The sequence below is a fragment of the Entelurus aequoreus genome, linkage group LG01, assembly GCF_033978785.1.
Source record: "Entelurus aequoreus isolate RoL-2023_Sb linkage group LG01, RoL_Eaeq_v1.1, whole genome shotgun sequence".
Classification (NCBI taxonomy): domain Eukaryota; kingdom Metazoa; phylum Chordata; class Actinopteri; order Syngnathiformes; family Syngnathidae; genus Entelurus; species Entelurus aequoreus.
In genome coordinates, this window is record NC_084731.1 from 88,071,296 (window position 1) to 88,087,261 (window position 15,966).

A 15,966-nucleotide genomic window follows, 5' to 3' on the forward strand; every position below is an offset into this window, starting at 1 on the left:
TCATTTGTGAAGAAACGCCCCCTAACCTTTAATTTTTTTGTTTTTCGGGTTTTATTTTGAAATAATTCCGCTTTCTGCCCATGTCTCACATCTCGCTTGATTGAGCATTTATTGTTGCGCGCGGTTTCGTCAGTAAACTAGCATAGCAAAACGAGTTATAGTGAAACACGGACGCATGGAGTTACTAAGGTGAGTTTATTTTTTTTCGTGTGTTAATATTGAGTAATTGGTGTGATACGCGTGAACTGTAAACGTTTTTTCCCCTTTTATTAATATTCCATTATGTCACCATCAACAGAACCACTGCTCCAGTCCACATGATTTGGGTTCTTCAGTCATAAAGAAGGGTCGACTCTACATCCGCCAGACTTAAAAGTCTTTGCTGTAAGTGTAACCAGAACTCCTTAAAAGTGGAAGTGGAGTTAAAAGTCAGTTTACAGACTGTTTCAGTTGCTCAGGCTGTAGAATACCATGTATAGTCTAGTCCAATTTGTAAAAAAGTAATCATTGATTAGGACATTTCTCTTGTCCCTACAGGGCAGGGGTGTCAAACTCAAATACAGAGTCGGACAAAATTTAAAACTGAACAAAGCCGCGGGCCAAGGTTGAACAAATTAACCTTTTAATAGGGACCCAAACAAGTTTTGCATTGAATATTGAACAAGCAAGGCTTATATAACTTTATAGTGACATGCAAAATCTAGTTTCAAATAATAATAATAATAATTAAACAATATCAATGCCATATCAAATACAATTTAAATAAAAATTGAATGCCTCTTTTCTATTTGCAGCCTTCTGAGATAAATAACATTAACTTTTTCCACAGGCTAATTTGAAAATAAAATAACAATGAATAAACCAACCATTCAGGACTTTAAACTGATCAGTTTGCAACACACTGATCTAATCTGATGTGCCCAAACCAGATACCTGGCATCTTTTCTTGGATGCTAGTTCATTAATGTCGGGGCTCAGGCTTTGAGCTGAGGCAACCTTTATTATCGAACGAAGTCCACCCGGACCACAGTCTTGGGGGGCGTGCCTTAAAGGCACTGCCTTTAACGTTCTCTACGAGCTGTTGTCACGTCCACTTTTCATCCATTGTAACAACGTGCTGGCCCAGCTACAAGATATGTGCGGCTTCTGTACGCACACACACGTGAATGCAACGCATACTTGATCAACAGCGGTACAGGTTACACTGAGGGTAGCCGTATAAACAACTTTAACACTGTTAGAAATATACGCCACACTGTGAATCCACACCAAACAAGAATGACAAACACATTTCGGGAGAAGATCCGCACCGTAACACAACATAAACACAACAGAACAAATACCCAGAACCCTTTGCAGCACTAACTCTTCCGGGACGCTACAAAATACACCCCCGCTACCACCGGAGTCTCCCGGGAGGGTTGGCAAGTATGAGAATTAGCGGTGAATGCGGTGTTACCGCGGCACTACCGCTGTATATAATCGGCGGGCCAGCTCTAGTGTTAATTTGATATCGCCTCAAGGGCCAAGTGAGATTACACGGCGGGCCAATTTTGGCCCGCGGGCCAGAGTTTGACACCCATGCTACAGGGGAATTACAACTTTTTGGGGGGAATTTAGTCCATTATTCACAATCCTAACATAAGACAAGAACACATGTTTTTATTTTTTTTTATACATTCTAACTCTTAAACGCAATGGTGGGCCGTGCGTTTCTCACCTAGGCCTTCAGTGATGTCCTACTTAGTCCGACTTAACCTCTCAAAATACCGTAATTTATGTCACCACATGGACACGGCTGGAGATACTATACAGAAACACACTTGCACACTACTGGTATTGAATCCCCTCAACAGTGTACAAAACTGTCTTATTTTTCGGCGCATTTAACATTCAATAAACCCGCTTCAGCAATTAAAACATATCTTACGTGGTACTGTCAAAATTAAAGGAATTGTATAAAACAGATGAAGCGTGAAAAAATTAAGAAATAAAATATTTGAACTCATAATTTGTAGCACCCATCCGACGCTGTATAAGCCAGTGGTACAGCTCAAAGTAGTTTGATTCGTGTGAAAGTTTCACCGCCGGTGTTGTGCCAAAATGCGATTGCCTGCCAAAAATGTGATATCCTTTGCTGGAGCGCGCACCGCTCACTAAACCTGCATTGCTTAGCTTCGTCTGTCCACAGCAGATTACTAGGTGTACGACAAACACTTTATCTCCGTGGTTGTTGTACCGGTGAGTTTTCTTTGGCTTTCTATGGCTCCGGTGCCACTTCCTGTTTTCGCAACTTGTGATTGGATCCTCACTTGGGACTCCCGAGTGAGTACCCAGTCACAGTCTCATTAACATCAGGCTACCTAGATAGCCTACTGTCAACAACTTGTGATCTGATTGGCCATCGCAACTGTCTATCAACTCTGTGTTCTCATATTCATCCACTAACGGTCCCGGGTGTGGCTCTGCTCCCGGTGAGTATCCAATCACAGGATGCGTAAATGTTAAAGTTAAGTTAAAGTACCAATGATTGTCACACACACACTAGGTGTGGTGAAATTTGTCCTCTGCATTTGACCCATCACACACACACTAGGTGTGGTGAAATTTGTCCTCTGCATTTGACCCATCCCCTTGATCACCCCCTGGGAGGTGAGGGGAGCAGTGAGCAGCAGCGTAGCCGCCAGCTCGAAGGCCTTACTGACAACAACTCGTGATCTGATTGGCTATCGCAATTATCTTTCAACTGTATGTGCCCGTTCATTTACAGAGCACGGATGCCCGCATTGTTAATTCTGAAGGCCCCGGGAAAATTCGGTACAGCATGGCAACATAAGCTAGCTGAATTCTGATTGGATAGAAACTCTAACCTAAAAACAACGGCACTGGAACGGAGCATAATGTGACATGAGGAGAATATGAATACTTGTATATATTTAGGGAAAGTAAATAAAAAATTACTTTTATCTTTAATTATGATCAAGATTTCTGGTTATGTTAGGCCAGCAGAGAAGGTCTTGCTGGCCCTGACGGCACACCACTAAAACGCTAGCAAATGTCAGCTAACAATGGAGGCAATGGGAGTCGCTCTATTCGGCCTATAAAGGATTCTAAAAACCATCCAAAAGCCTCCATCGTTTTATATTCATACCAAATATATATGCATATGTAGGCATATTCATAACATGTAATATTTACAAAGTTTGGTCATTTTAAGCATTCGGTGGCATATTTCAGACGTATCACTACGTTCGCTTTTCCCGTCCAATTAATCATGACAGACTTTGTGGAAGACAAAGACTACTTTGTGAAGAATAGTAATCCAGAAACTTATATTTTTGAGCCTGAATATAAGGAGGAGGTGATACAAGTTTTAGAAGTTGAATATATACTACCATATTTTTCGGACTATAAGTCACAGTTTTTTTCATAGTTTGGCCGGGGGTGCGACTTATACTCAGGAGCGACTTATGTGTGAAATTGTTAACACATTACTGTAAAATATCAAATAATATTATTTAGCTCATTCACGTAAGAGACTAGACGTATACAGTGTTTCCCATAAACTGCCAAGATACCTGTGGCGGTGGGGGCGTGGCTATGGTCGTGGTCACCATGACATCATCGAGTAATTTGCATAATTTACTACAATGATTTGATTTTCTCTAAAAAGGCTAAAAAATGTATACTTACTAATTAATAACAGTTTTGTTTTAAACGTCCATCCATCTATCCATTTTACAATATAATTACAACACTTTATGTACATATTTATATACAGATTTGAACAATAAGTTATTCACTGAAATATATTTATTAATTGTGGTTCTTACAAAAAATATATCTTATAAAATATAAAAGCTAAAATGTCTCAAAGCTCTGCCCCTTTAAATAGTGCATACTAAATAATTTAACTTTAGCCTACTACTATAACCATATTATTTACCAGCAACATAAAGTGAAACAGAGGCAGAGGTGTCCTGCCACAGTCAGTAACAAATAAACAGAAAACAGTAGTGGTGGTAGATAGACACAGAGCCTCATCAAACATCTGATCCACTGAACAAAGAGCTCCAAAAATCTTGAACTTTAGACTGCCATCAGTTTTACTCCCTACACTTAACCATGTGTTTCCTACTGCCTGCAGACTTTGCACCCTTTGTTATATACACATGTTGTGTTTCTAATATAAATACATTTAATAAAGTCAAATACAAATAAGGCAACAAGAGAAGTATCCTACACTTCTCTTTTGTAAAGTAAATCTGAACAGCCGATATGGACATCTACATCAACTATATGATTTGCCTGAGAAGCTGTTTTTTTTTTTAAAATTTGTGGCAGATGTAATTATTTCGTGGCGGGCCGCCACAAATAAATGAATGTGTGGGAAACCCTGCGTATACAATTTCATGGAATTTAGCGATTAGGAGTGACAGATTGTTTGGTAAACGTATAGCATGTTCTATATGTTATAGTTATTTGAATGACTCTTACCATAATATGTTACGTTAACATACCAGGCACGTTCTCAGTTGGTTATTTATGCGTCATATAACGTACACTTATTCAGCCTGTTGTTCACTATTCTTTATTTATTTTAAATTGCCTTTCAAATGTCTATTCTTGGTGTTGGGTTTTATCAAATAAATTTCCCCCAAAAATGCGACTTATACTCCAGTGCGACTTATATATATTTTTTTCCTTCTTTATTATGCATTTTCGGCCGGTGCGACTTATACTCCGGAGCGACTTATACTCCGAAAAATACGGTAAACAAGAACTACGAACATAATAAAACTCTGTACAATGTCTGCTGTCACTGGAATGCTGACCGATGGGATGTTCATATCTTCCCGTTTAAATAAACAATCATTCTCACGCAGGTTAAAAAAAAAAGTGCCACAAAATGAGCGTCTTTTTGTGTCTTTCTTGACCTCTTTGAGTCTCAGTCGGATGTCAAAGTTGAGCAATGTCTCGCTTTATGGCCACAACCTTCTACTTTACAGGTGAGAGGCATTATTCATATTCTAGAATTAACTTTTACCAACTCGGAGGCAATGCAGCAGCAGCTGAGTGTCAACACTGTAGCAGCATAAGCTAGTTATCTCTCAGTGATAACGGCACCACTAAAAATTGTTTGTTTGTGTCAGCGCTTATAATAACAATATTGCTAATAATTGTTTAAAGGCCTACTGAAACCCACTACTACCGACCACGCAGTCTGATAGTTTATATATCAATGATGAAATCTTAACATTGCAACACATGGCAATAAGGCCAGGTTAACTTATGAAGTGCAATTTTAAATTTCCCGCGAAACTTCCGGTTGAAAACGTCTATGTATGATGACGTTTGCGCGTGACGTCGATGGTTGAAACGGAAGTATTCGGACACATTGTATCTCAATACAAACAGCTCTGTTTTCATCGCAAAATTCCACAGTATTCTGGACATCTGTGTTGGTGAATCTTTTGCAATTTGTTTAATGAACAATGGAGACTGCAAAGAAGAAAGCTGTAGGTGGGATCGGTGTATTAGCGGCTGGCTGCAGCAACACAACCAGGAGGACTTTGACTTGGATAGCAGACGCGCTACCATGACTACAGCTTTGGCTTACAAACATTTGATCGCTTGCCCGTACGTGCGTGTCGCTATGTGCATGTCGCTATGTGCATGTCGCTATGTGCATGTCACGTACGTAACTTTGGGGAAATGTATGTTTCTTGCCGACTCTGATGGCAGCCGGGGTGTCGTCGAAAGCTACAACGCGCGCCGATGTCCTCACCTTGACTTCCTCCGTCTCCGGCCAGCCGACTGCATCGATGATCGGGTGAAGTCCTTCGTCGCGCCGTCGATCGCTGGAACGCAGGTGAGCACGGGTGTTGATGAGCAGATGAGAACTGGCGTAGTTGCAGTTAAGCACGATGCTATCACGTTAGCTCCGTAGCTAAAGTGCTTCGCCGATGTATTGTCGTGGAGATAAAAGTCACTGTGAATGTCCATTTCGCGTTCTCGACTCTCATTTTCAAGAGGATATCGTATCCGAGGTGGTTTAAAATACAAATCCGTGATCCACAATAGAAAAAGGAGAGAGTGTGGAATCCAATGAGCCAGCTTGTACCTAAGTTACGGTCAGAGCGAAAAAAGATGCGTCCTGCACTGCACTCTAGTCCTTCACTCTCACGTTCTTCATCCACAAATCTTTCATCCTAGCTCAAATTAATGGGGTAATCGTCGCTTTCTCTGTCCGAATCGCTCTCGCTGCTGGTGTAAACAATGGGGAAATGTGAGGAGCCTTTCAACCTGCGACGTCACGCTACTTCCGGTACAGGCAAGGCTTTTTTTATCAGCGACCAAAAGTTGCGAACTTTATCGTCGATGTTCTCTACTAAATCCTTTCAGCAAAAATATGGCAATATCGCGAAATTATCAAGTATGACACATAGAATGGATCTGCTATCCCCGTTTAAATAAAAAAAATTCATTTCAGTAGGCCTTTAATATTTAGGTCACGGAATGTAAAAAGAGTTTTGTTGGTGGTTTTTGGATGTTTTTTTAGAGGGTTTTATGGGATGAAAGTGTTTTCCGACTTCAACATCCTCATACTTGCCGTATTTTACTAATTAGAATGCATAAATAGGAAATACATATGTGTGTCTTACATAAGGGTTGTGAATGATAAGACAAAATTCAAAAAACACTTTAACTCCATACACTCACCTCCTCATTGGACTCTCTTGTGCTGCTGTCATGGCTGCACTTGAGAGACAGTACCTGGCTAGAAGTAGTGAACATTCGGACCGAAGTGGAGCGGGAAAAGTGACGCTGAGGTGTAGAAAATGTTTAACAATCCTCCAAACCAGGATCATTCTCAGTGCAACAAGGATATTAATCCATAAAGTGTCATTCTCGCCATTAATGGGTCTAAATTGGATGTGTACCAAATTGTCGGAATGCATCCTCAGCTTTCTTTTGTCCAGGTGAGAGGCATGATTTATGATCTGCAATAAACTTACAGGGAGCAGGGAAGCAAGGAAACAGCAGACCATGCCCTGCTATAAAAAGTTTGTCAGCGTTAGCACTTATAATTACAATATCACTAATACTTTGTTAATATTCAAATTCCGAAATGTAAACGGAGTAGTATTGTTGGTGGTTTTTGGATGGTTATTTATCGGGTTTTATAGGCGGAATAGAGGACCTTCCATTGGCTCAGCTATAAGCAAACTTTTATTTACGTTTATGAGTTAGAATGCTTTTTGTTTTTTAAATCCATTCTTCGTAATGTCTTTCATAATGATTGTGAATAACAGGCAACATTTTCAAAAAAGTGCAGTTCCCCTATAAGCTCATAAGGCATTATTGAATGATGCGGACATGTTTGTTACTGGATACTTTCTGATACTCTTCTGCCTTGGAGACTTTGTATCTGTAAGTAATATGCTACTATAAATATTTCATACTTGCTTATACTGACAAATGTTTTAAACTGCAAATTGTTCAACTAAGGACTCTTATTACATATGTCTAGTTTGTGTGCTTAGCTGTTTAACTGATAGCTCTATTTTGTAAATGACTTCACTAAAACGGAAGAAAAAAACAACCACGTGTGCTTATTGGAGAACATTTACATGTTAACTGGCTGTTCAGCTTTGCACAGGTAAATGTGAACTCCTACATGCCTAAGTCTGTAATGTAAAAGTTGGGCATCAGTCGCTCCTCGCTACAGTAGACGCTATTATGTGTTGCCATACTCTGCCACCAATTGGTCAGCTGCTGTAAGTGCAAAAAAAAACAAAAAACATTTGAATATAGTATTGATTCATTTATGTATACTACCATTGACATGAAATTACTGCCAACCCCAAAAAGGGACAAGCGGTAGAAAATGGATGGATGGATGGTTGTTTTTAATAATACTTAATCTGCGGTGTTTGGTAAGTTATGTTATTAGAATGTCGATTATAAAAATAGTTGGCGATTAATTTAGTCATCGATTCGTTGCATCTATGCTATGCGCATGCGCAGAGGCAATTTTTTTTTTATATAAACCTTTATTTATAAACTGCAACATGTACAAACAGCTGAGAAACAATAATCAAAATAAGTATGGTGCCAGTATGCTGTTTTTTTAAAAATAAAACACTGGAAAGGATAGAAATGTAGTGTGTCTCTTTTTCCGATTATTAATCGAAGTAATAATCGACAGATTAATCGATTATCAAATTAATCGTTAGTTGCAGCCCTAGTAGCAATATTTTTCGTGGCTAATCATATGCATTTTTTAAAGATTGGAAGCTAAAGTTTTTGGCGATACATTGAACATTATTGGAATATGTTAAAATATGTCACCTATTGTTAAAATCATTTAAAAAAATAGTCTATAGCGTTCACAAAATCTTGTATTTTTGTAATTATTTTCATTATGTAGGTCATAATACAGCACGGTGGAACAGGGGTTAGTGCGTGTGCATCACAATTAGAAGGTCATGGGTTCAATACCCGGGCTCAGGATCTTTCTGTGTGGTGTTTGCATGTTCTCCCCGTGACTGTGTGGGTTCTCACCGGGTACTCAGGCTTCCTCCCACCTCCAAAGACATGCACCTGGGGATAGGTTGATTGGCAACACTAAATTGGCCCTAGTGTGTGTATGTTGTTTATCTGTGTTAGCCCTGCGATGAGTAGGTGACTTGTCCAGGGTGTACCTCGCCGCCCGCCCGAATGCAGCTGGGATAGGCTCCAGCTACCTCCGCGTGCCCGAGAGGGACAAGCTGAGTTCCCGCACCTAAGCATTGTAGCCTACAGCGGGACGCTGTTAAGGTCATGTCACCTATCACGCATGAACAATTGAGCACCTGAGCGACTGCAGCAAGGCCAAGAGAAGCACCTATGACTTCATCACAACAAGCATACTAACAAACTAAAAGCATCTCGACTCTTTCAATTACATCTGCAAAATCAACTTTGCACCGCCTATTGGCCTCAATCACCCCTCGCCACTGTTCTCAACCTTTGTTCGGCACCATTGATCCCGCCTTGATGTGCCAATTCTTTAAAATGACGCTTAACCTCAATTCACTTGAAATAAGGGCTTTAAAGCTGATCTTTTTTATTTACACTTAAGTGAAAAATCACATTAGTTTACACAAACTTGTGTACATATCATTGTTCACTGGTACATTTACATCTTATCATTCAGCAATTAGTACACACAAATACATTTCATACTAATTTAGATGAAATGTGTGTTTTGAAAACAGTGCAAAGTATTAAATCCGTCATTTAGTGCGTTAAAGAGGAACTGCACTTTTTTTGTGGAATTTTGCCTATCGTTCACAATTATGAGACGGATGTATTTTTTTTTTTTGATGATAAGTCTGCTTACAGCACAGCCAGTGAGAGGTTCTCTATTCAGCCCATTAAAAAAAAACATTTACATTTCGTGACTTTAATATTGACCAAGTATTAGTGATACTGTGATTATAAGAGCTAACGCAGACAAACTATGTATAGCGGCACCATGATCATGAGCGTGTGTGCCAAAGTTGACATAACGGACTGATCAGCTGCTTCCTAGTTTCCTTGCTCGTCAAACTTTTTCTAGATCATAAATCATGCCTCTCACCTGGACAGTAGAAGGATCGAGGACGCATTCGGACAAGTTGGTACACTTTGACAGCAAATTTAAACCCGGGAATGGTGAGAACGACATGAATTTCCATTTCCCCTCAGAGATTAAAGTATTTCTGATTCTGAAATGACGCTTGGTTCCACCCACCTTTTCTTCCCAAGAATTATGAGTGATTCTTCAAATCTAAATGGGAATATAATATATTAACATCCTAGCAGTTGACATCCTAATGACAGTAGACCTTTAGCTGTGAGTGATGTTTTATTATGTTTGTAGGCTCTCATAAAGTCTGCAGTGAGTAGTAATCAATGACGTTAAGAAAGTAAACATGTTTTTTAAATTAATGTGCCGCATATAAGTGCCTGTTACTACATTACATATATACTTACATCATGTATATACAACCTTAATGGAGGTGTTTGGATGTACTATTTAGAATGCATTTTAAAAAAATACATCTGTCATAATGATTGAGAACAATGGGCAAAACTCCAAAAATAAAGTTCAGTCCCCGTTTAAGGATCGCTTTTCACATGTCTGCCGTAAGCTAAAACCTCTTAAGTCACAATGACAAAGCTAAGGCGGACTTTTTTGCACGTTTACCATAAATAAGAAAAATAAAAACAGTCCCAGACAAACTGTGTCATTGTTCAACTGTCCCCATCAGAGGCTCCATGGCAGCCAGGAGAGAGACTTCAAATTCCTGATCTGAGAAGCGAGTCACCGACTGCCGTGCGTTCTCTCTTATCTGCAGGCGGCTGGCAGGCGGCAGATTGAGGATATTCTCGATGGCCTCGGCGTAGCTGTCCTCGTCGTCTGCAAGGAAGCCTGTCTGGCCGCCCTCGAAAGGCACTACGATGTCTAGCTTGGGACCTCCGGACTTGTGGGCGAGGATGACTTTTCCTGCTGCCATGCACTCCACGACACCTGAAGGGGATCAGAGCGCTGTCACGTGCAATAAAACAAACCGGTGAGTGGAGATCTGTTACCTATCCCAAAGTGCTCGTTCCACATGGTGTGTAGCCCGATAGTGGCCTCCTCCAACTCTTTCTTCAGCTCTGCAAAGGGTACGTTCAGTTTAAACTCCACCTTGTCAGCCACGCCCTGCTCCAGGCACAGCCCCCGCAACATCAGCACCCGATCTTGGTCCTCCTGATTCCTGCATCCTCCAATTAGGATCAGTTTTAGTGTCTCGTTGTCATCTCTCCGTCGAGCCAACACCTTCTTGAATGCCCTGATCTGCAGTTTGTGGTCCTTCTCGGGCCGGAACTGCCCGATGGAGACGATGGAGCGGCACGTTTTCTTCCCCCCGTCCTCCTCCAACGGGATATCCAGGAATGCGCTGACGTCGCAGGGCGGGTAGACAACGCTGGTGCGGTTGGGGACGTACCACAGTGATAGAATGTGGTCAAGTGTCCAGGAGGAGTTGACCATGACAAGGTGACTGCAAGAGCCGGCCATTCCGTACAGCAAGGCGAACACGCAGTAGTAGAACACCTTCACGGCGCTGAGGAACAGGTTGTTGGAGACGTAATCTGGGTTGTTGAACCTGGGATAAGAACAGCGAATCAACTGTCACCACTTCATTTAAAATTCAGTTATTCCCAAACACTGTTTTGAAGCCATGAGAGATTTTTCAATTTGACTTAATTGGTCATAAAATGCAATCGTTGCTGGGAGAACATAAGCGTGGTCACTAAATCAATTAATTGAACGATAAATGAAAATTAACTCAATAACTGTGCCAATGGATAAATTGCCATGACTGCGTGTGTTTGTTTTGTTTGTCTCTCGCTTTCCAAATTGGGTGCAAGAGGGTTCACTCTGCATCAATATTTGTCTCGGTGGCCGGAGGCAGGACCGCAAGCTTATACACACAGGATTCACGGACAAAGAGCCTCGCTAGTCGCGACTCGCTAGTGAGAAGCACAGCGGGGTGACAAAAATTAGGAGGAAAAAAGATTATCCAAATGTCCATTTCGGTTTCAAAAGGAGTAAGCAAAATGAGCCCGACAACACGAACCAACGAGCAAGTGTGCCACGTTGAACAGAAAGTGATTGACAGAGGTTGAGAGTCAATTTTATTTATTGTCTAGTTCATTAAAAATCATTGACCTTCCAATTACAATGGTTAAAAAATAAAAATAAATAAATCAAAGCTTATTGTGTTTGAAATTAATACTTGCATTATTATTATTACATATGTCTGTCTTCAGCTAAGGATTTTCATAGTTGAATCTGATTCGTTAGACTTGGCCCATAGTCGACTATTTTTTTAAGAGAAATAAACAAATGGTGATATGTAGTAGTGTATACTCACTGGTCACTAAGTGTCTGTAATGTCACATGGATGTGCTCTTGCACTTACACGGTGAATCTTAAGTTAATTAATTGTACTTACAAAAAGAATTGTCTTCACTAAAGTGAGCAAAAATTTTTCGCCTCTTTCCGCCCCGACAAAATGCTAAACATACTTTATGAGGTTCTCAAGAGGACATAAAACTTGACTAAATAGAGCAAGTAAAGTCCTAAGAAAGTTTCTGTATGTGAACTAGCGGAAGGATTGATACTTTTGCGAAAGGAGAGCTGGACCGAGCAACGGACGAGGTCCAATTCTTCGTGATCAGTCCCACCAGGGTTGACAGCGAAATTCGGCCGGCTAGAGGCGTGGGATGGCACTTTGAGCTCTGTGTCTGACAGCGGCGCTTCCCCCATGTAGAAACATCTTCCCAACACTACCAGTTAGATTTTGTTGCATGCATACACAAATATTTGATTTAATAAGAGATAGGGCTGCACGATTAATCGACATCGAATTGACATCAAGGTCTTAAGTAATGCGAATACGTAACTGAAACGTTCCGTCATGATGTCAGTTCCAACTACTGGCATCGATGAGAGAATCGTTTGAAAAATTGGCTAGCGATTCCAAATAATTGATACACTGGTTTCTGATTCCCATCCCTAGTTGTGACATCCTAAAGGCCTGTGTCCACTTCAGTGGACACCTGTAATTTGCATACAGGTCTGATTTTTTTCTGACGAAAGAAATAGACCAAAAACAAATGTCCACTACAGAGTATGTTGGTTTTTAAATGAAAAAATAATAGTGAGGTCCTTAGCTTTCTGGAAATGCGGCCCCTCGAACGAGTTAGTTGCACTAGGCCAACCAGTAAAGGGTGTTAAACAAAACTGTAATAATTATGCAAGTAAATACATACCTGGTATTCCTTTCTCTCACCACACACAGCATGTCGGTACTGATGGTGGGATAGTGAACATAACAGCTGACGCTGCAGCCTCCCAGGTAGCGGAAGATAGGCAGAGTGAAGGCGTAGCCCATTGAATCGATGTAAATATCAGGTACAAACTCAGTGAGCGCCTCCCATCCCAAGAAGATGGAACCCACGCTCTGCCCGAGCAGAGTGAAGTGAGGATATGTGCTGGGCTCCACAAGAACTCTGTGCCTGAGGAACACAAAGCGAATGGGGCGGCGAAGCGTGATGTTGAAACGAATTCGCGCTCCATCCAAGATCTCATGCGCTGAAACACCCAGGTCGCCGGTGTAGACCACAAAGTCTACCTGCGAGTACCTGTGAAGACACAAAGAACAGAAATAGTTCAGTTGAACTTGTTTAAGAATTCTGAAGAGACCGTCAACTCTACCTTTGTTGCAAAGCCCGGATTGCACACCATAGCACCCTCTCTCCGCCGCCGCCAGCGTGGCAGTACGGATGGAAGAAGGCCACTACTGGACGTCTGGTCGTCGCCAGTCGAGCGCTCCTTTTGCCCTGCAGCCACAGACGCACTGCCAGCACCAGCAGGACCAGCAGGACCAGCAGCAGCAGGCATACAAACAACAGGGGCAACAACAACTTCCACAGCAAGCTGCAACACAGGGACACAACACTGTCAAAAAGGCATTAATTTGTGTTCATTATTGTGTTAAAAAAATAAAAAAATAATAATGAGAAATATCAATTTTAAAAAAAAATGATGTACTAAGAGTAAACAAAATAATATAATTAAAATACGAAACAAATAAGTAAAATGTATTAATTATTAAAATGTTGCCCATCATTCACAATCTTTATGTAAGACAAGAACACATGTATTTCAGTTTTCATGCATTCTAACTTGTAAATAAACATTAGCAAAAGTCGGCTAACAATGGAGCTAATGTGATTCGCGCTATTAAGACGTTTCGCCTCTCATCCAAGTAGGCGTCAATGTTGTTTGGTAGAATTTGTGGTTAATACATCATTTTTACAATATTATACTCTACTAGTTCATTACATTTCAAGAATTTTAACTGTATAAAGCACTCTAAAAAACCTCCATCAACGCTCAATATACAGTACATGCTGTAAGTAAATATGTACTATTGTCACAGGCACATTCATAATAACATGTAATATTTACATACGTTGGTCATTTTAAGCATACGGCGCCGTATTAATTTCACAGACTCATAACAATGTTCACTTTTCCCCACAATTGATTGTTTGATTGATAGAGACTTTTATTAGTAGATTGCACAGTACAGTACATATTCCGTACAATTGACCACTAAATGATAACACCCGAATAAGTTTTTCAACTTGTTTAAGTCGGGGTCTACGTTAATCAATTCATGGTATAAATATATACTATCAGCATAATAGTCATCACACAAGTTAATCATCATCACAGTATGTACATTGAATTATTTACATTATTTACAATCCGGGATGTGGGATGTGGAGGGGGTTGGGGCGGGGGGGTTAGGTTTGGTTGATATCAGCACTTCAGTAATCAACAATATCATCTGAGAAATGTAAATTGAAACAGTGTAGGTCTGACTTCGTAGGATATGTACAGCGAGCAGTGAGCATAGTGAGCTCAGAAAGCATAAGAACAAGTATATACACATTTGATTATTTACATTTGATTAATTACAATCCGGGGAGGTGGTGGGGGAGGGTGTTAGTCTAGGGTTGTAGTTGCCTGGATGTGTTCTTTTAGTGCGGCTTTGAAGGAGGGTAGAGATGCACATTCTTTTACACCTGTTGGGAGTGCATTCCATATTGATGTGGCATAGAAGGAGAATGAGTTAAGACCTTTGTTAGATCGGAATTTGGGTTTAACATGGTTTGTTGGAGCTGGTTATGGTGGTCATTTACGTTATGGGAGTAGTTTGACAAGTACTTCGGTATCAGAGAGGTGTAGCGAATTTTATAGACTAGGCTCAGTGCAAGTTGTTTTACTCTGTCCTCCACCCTGAGCCAGCCCACTTTGGAGAAGTGGGTAGGACGTAGGAGTGGGGTGGAGGTCTAGAAGTAACCTGACTAGCTTGTCTGGGATGTTTGGAGTCTAGATTTGAGGGTTTTCTAGGTGCTGGGGTACAAGGAGGTGACAACAACTACTATTACTAATCATGCAGACTTCATGAGAAATTGCAACGGTTACTTTGGTACAAATGATGATCCAGAACCTTATATTTTTGAGTCTGACTATATTACATTGTTTTGTTCCACTGTCAAGTTTGTTCCCAAATCTAACACCCTTGATTGAAATGCATCTTTCTATTCTCACTGTTCTAATCTAGATGTGTTTGGTTTTTTAAACTCTACAATCTTTTTGGGTTATAATTACTTTCTTTTTTTACGAATCTGTTTTAAATGTTGTCAATGGATGTTCTCATTCACCCAGGTCATTCAATCGATCGCAACTGGACTGTTTGGTTTGTCTTAGAAGACGTTTCGCCTCTCATCCAAGTATCGCGTCAATGTTGTTTGGTAGAATTTGTGGTTAATACATCATTTTTACAATATTGTACTCTACTAGTTCATTACATTTCAAGAAGTTTAACTGTTTAAATACTAAGTTTGTGTTTAAGCAAAAAAATGAATTACAAAAAAGACAGTATGAGTAAAATAGCTTAGGCAGTGGAAAGAAATAAACAGAAAAACGATTTCAAAACGGTGAACAACGACGACACTGACGAAATCTAAATGAAATGTATAACCATGTGGCTTAAAGGTTTCACAAATGGAAATAAAAATGCTTACTGTGTTGTTGTAGACAAATACAAAGCCAGCTGGTCGTGTGCCGACATCTTGCCAACGGAAACAAAACTACACACGTCACCTTTAAACTTCTCACTTGCCTGCTCTTTACTGCGGTTTGCATTTAACGAGCGCCACTTGCAGGCGAGGATGTATAAATACACCATTTAAAAAAAACTGCTGCTTTCAGTCAGTTTTCATAATGTGTAAATTAAATCCAAATGGTTTTAAAAAGTGCATCCTGTTAAAAACATGTGATTGAAGTCATCTTAATCGTCGCCGCCA

At 40.4% G+C, this 15,966-nt stretch overlaps 1 protein-coding gene and 1 long non-coding RNA gene across 2 annotated transcripts; one reads left to right on the top strand and one right to left on the bottom strand.

Annotated features, from left to right (window-relative positions):
• The first annotated feature begins 107 nt into the window (after window positions 1–107).
• On the top strand, window positions 108–11,306 carry LOC133658571 (uncharacterized). Its single transcript, XR_009827490.1, has 3 exons — window positions 108–189; window positions 299–384; window positions 10,389–11,306. It is a non-coding gene; the product is annotated as an uncharacterized LOC133658571 (long non-coding RNA).
• Window positions 9,096–15,832, bottom strand: alg11 (ALG11 alpha-1,2-mannosyltransferase). Its single transcript, XM_062060707.1, has 5 exons — window positions 15,685–15,832; window positions 13,301–13,522; window positions 12,856–13,227; window positions 10,624–11,183; window positions 9,096–10,561 (listed from the first exon to the last, which is right to left on the bottom strand). Exons 1-5 carry the CDS (start codon window positions 15,729–15,731, stop codon window positions 10,278–10,280), a joined length of 1,485 nt encoding a protein of 494 aa, XP_061916691.1. The 5' UTR covers window positions 15,732–15,832; the 3' UTR covers window positions 9,096–10,277.
• Window positions 15,833–15,966: the final 134 nt, after the last annotated feature.

Bases quoted from the DNA above. Each gene is read 5' to 3' on its own strand.
- alg11 (XM_062060707.1), bottom strand. From the start codon at position 15,731: ATGTCGGCACACGACCAGCTGGCTTTGTATTTGTCTACAACAACACA. The intron at 13,523-15,684 runs GTAAGCATTTTT...CCTGTGTTGCAG, and splicing joins TATTTGTCTACAACAACACA to CTTGCTGTGGAAGTTGTTGT. The intron at 13,228-13,300 runs GTAGAGTTGACG...GTGTCTTCACAG, and splicing joins ATCCGGGCTTTGCAACAAAG to GTACTCGCAGGTAGACTTTG.